Source organism: Schistosoma mansoni, chromosome 5, assembly GCF_000237925.1.
Source record: "Schistosoma mansoni strain Puerto Rico chromosome 5, complete genome".
Lineage (NCBI taxonomy): Eukaryota > Metazoa > Platyhelminthes > Trematoda > Strigeidida > Schistosomatidae > Schistosoma > Schistosoma mansoni.
In genome coordinates, this window is record NC_031499.1 from 2,268,277 (window position 1) to 2,271,485 (window position 3,209).

Sequence of the window (3,209 nt, forward strand, 5' to 3'; positions counted from 1 at the left end):
ATATTATAGTAATTTTAATAGTTGAGATCATGAATCAATTGAAGCTAGACGACCATGGAAAACCTAGAAGCACTAGTCGGCCGATCCGTCCTGTTGTGAGACTCCTCAGCGACACTCATCCACGATCCCCTCTCACGAGATTACAACCCAGGACCTATCAGTCTTGTGCGAACGCTTATCAAATAGACCACTGAGATGGCCGGCATCCAGTGGTGATAATGTCTAACTTCAACCGATCCACGAAATATCCCCAAAGCCCTTTCTGATATTAATCAACATGTGCTCACTAGTGACTGGTTTCAAGAGGTATTTCATGGAGTTCTAGTGAGAAGCCGTGACAAGTGGAGTTCAACCGGGTCTGTTGGGAGGTAGGAACTCACTGAAGACAATGGTGGATGTGTCGCTCAATTTTGTAGATCGATGGAAGTTAGAAAAAGACGCCGTTGGATACCAGCTCAGTGTTCTAGAGGTTAGGCGTTCACACGTGAGACCGATAGGTCCTGAGTTGGAATCTCGTGAGGCGGAATCGTGGATTCGCACTGCTGAGGAATTCCATAATAGGACGAAATGGCCTTCCAGTGCTTGCAGGTTTTCTATAGTTAGTCTAGCTTCAATTGATTCATGATCTCAACTATTAAAATTTGATAGAGTTATATGAAAATAAAGGTATCTAATATGTGTATACATTCAATTGAATACATATTTCAATCGTAATGGTGATAATCACATTACATAATACTTCATTTCATACATGATATCTAGTGAACCATACAATAAAATATTCATATTTATATTGACAATACGAATTGTCCGGTGTGTGTGTACGTATGATTATTATTATTATTATCATTATTATTAGAATTATTGTTATTATAATTATCAAGTTAGTTAATAATTCAAATAAACAAACTAGGAAAACTAAATACAAAGTTCTCATATTGATAATTGAATTGAAAAATATTTTGTTTGAATCAACCATTGAATAATGAATAAAATAGTTGAGATGATCATGATCAAAGAGCTATGTAATAAGATAAGTTAAATGGTAGCATAATAATAAGAACCAATTCTGAAGAATAAAACATAAATTTACTTTCAATTGGTATTGTTTGGTTGAATCTTCCCATTGATGTTTACGACTGCAATCAAGTGGTTATCAGGACTTAGTAGGTAAGTGAATAATGCTATGGCGTTTGAATCGAAAGGTACTGTGTTCGAGTCCCATAATGAACATCAACTCTGAGATGCAGGTACATCCAACTGACGAGTCCCAAATAGAAGTTGACGCGTGTCCTGGATTCCACTGCTAGCCACTTTCCATCTTTGTTTTCAATATTTATTGGTTGTAATTAACAGAAAACATTTGTGGAAATAGGTTTCTTAATAAATTATCAATTACGTATTGATAAAGAATATTTTCATTGATCAATAAAGAAGGGAACAATTGTAATTCAGTAAATGAATGTGATGTGTATTTGTTAACTTAACTGAAACTTTACCACACACATATTTTCAAAATGAAGAAATTTAGTGGGTTGGTTAAAGTTAGACATTAACGCCGTTGGATGCCGGCCAGTTCAGTGGTCTAGAGGTTAAGCATTCGCGCACGAGACTGATAGTTTCTGTGTTGGAATCTCGTGAGACTAGATGTTGCTGAGGAGTCCCACAATAGGACGAAACGGCCGTCGAATGCTTCCACGTTTTCTATGGAGGTCTAGCTTCAACTGACCCATGATTTCAACTATATAGAAGAAAGAATAACCAAAAGAATACTACAGTCCCCATATTTGCATCATAGAATTTAAAGTAAAAAGAAGAAAACGTATGATATGTTTTAGGAAACAAATTAACAAAGTTTCATAAGTCCAATACAAGAGTCATTGAATTACGTAACAACAATTAATCATCAATAAATGAACTGAACCTTTAACTAATGGAGATAAAAAAGTTTCCTTCGTTACTTACTTAAGTAATAAAAGAGTCTTATGAAATAACAGTATTTATAGCATAACATAACAGACAAGTGGGGGAATTTATATAGATTTGATAGACCTAACTGCTGACATGCAAAAAATCAACATCTATCTCCATGGTGATGAAAAATTCTGGAAAGTCTAAAGTTTAGGTGAAGTTTGTTATTTAAGAAGATAAGAAACTCTGATGCAACATCTCTGTATGGCGACCAAAAGTGGCTTCGGATTATGTAATATATTAAGTGAACTAAAAGTACGGACAACAGATGAAATAATACCAAAAGTCATTGGGAAAAATGTAAATTAGTCTAGGATTTCTTGTCGACTATCACCAATCACCACTTTAAAGCTTATTAACAAAAATTAGATATTCTTAGTTCTTTTTCCGGCAGTTTTATGTTGCTTCTTTTTCGTTAATTACCTGTTTTTGTGACATGATGATATAAGGTATTTCTTGGTTTGCTTTATTCTCTATTGAACTGTATCTCATGACAATGTTGAATGGATTTTAAAACATGGATAAACAGCTTACGCTGACTAACTCATGAATATTGACTAATACTGTGTTTATAAGCAAAGGTGGATAGTGACTAGCAGTGGAATTCAGGACGCGCGTTTCGTCCTATTTGGATTTCGTCAGCTGAATGTACCTGCATCTCAGAGTTGATGTTCACTCTAGGACTCGAACTCAGTGCCGTTCGCTTCAAACGCCATTGCGTTATCCATCTTTGCTTATAATGATTGTGAATTTAGGCTATATCGAGGCAATACGCACAGTATGCACATATACCGATAAGAGACTGACCAGTTACAGTCCTAAACATCAATGGGAAGATTCAAACAAACAATACCAAGTGAATTTAATATTATGTTTGCCTATTCTTTTAGTGCTAAACAAATTCTGTCAATCAAGTTGCAATATGGCCAGTGACTTGACATCGCATGAAGTATATTTAGATGTTAGGTTATAGGATGTAGTCAACAATAGACACTAGCTAACCTGGTTATTATGCTATTCGGTTACTTCAGATTATCATGCACGTTAACGAGAGTTTGAATATCATGAGCAGAATCAGTCCGCCTGCTGTTTTAAAGCTGAATACCTTAAGAATAGACTAAACATGGTTAACAGGAAAACTAGTGTTTTTCTGACGGAAATAACATTGAATTTTGTAAACCCTGTAAAAAAAGATGAAGTAGTGGTACTTTTAAACTACGACTTACAGAATAAACGAA

At 35.1% G+C, this 3,209-nt stretch overlaps 1 protein-coding gene across 1 annotated transcript; it reads right to left on the bottom strand.

The window, feature by feature from the left end:
* Window positions 1–1,184: 1,184 nt before the first annotated feature.
* Window positions 1,185–2,409, bottom strand: Smp_153330 (hypothetical protein; the record flags this gene model as incomplete). Its single annotated transcript, XM_018797610.1, has 2 exons — window positions 1,185–1,313; window positions 2,395–2,409. 2 exons carry the CDS (start codon window positions 2,407–2,409, stop codon window positions 1,185–1,187), a joined length of 144 nt encoding a protein of 47 aa, XP_018652634.1.
* Window positions 2,410–3,209: the final 800 nt, after the last annotated feature.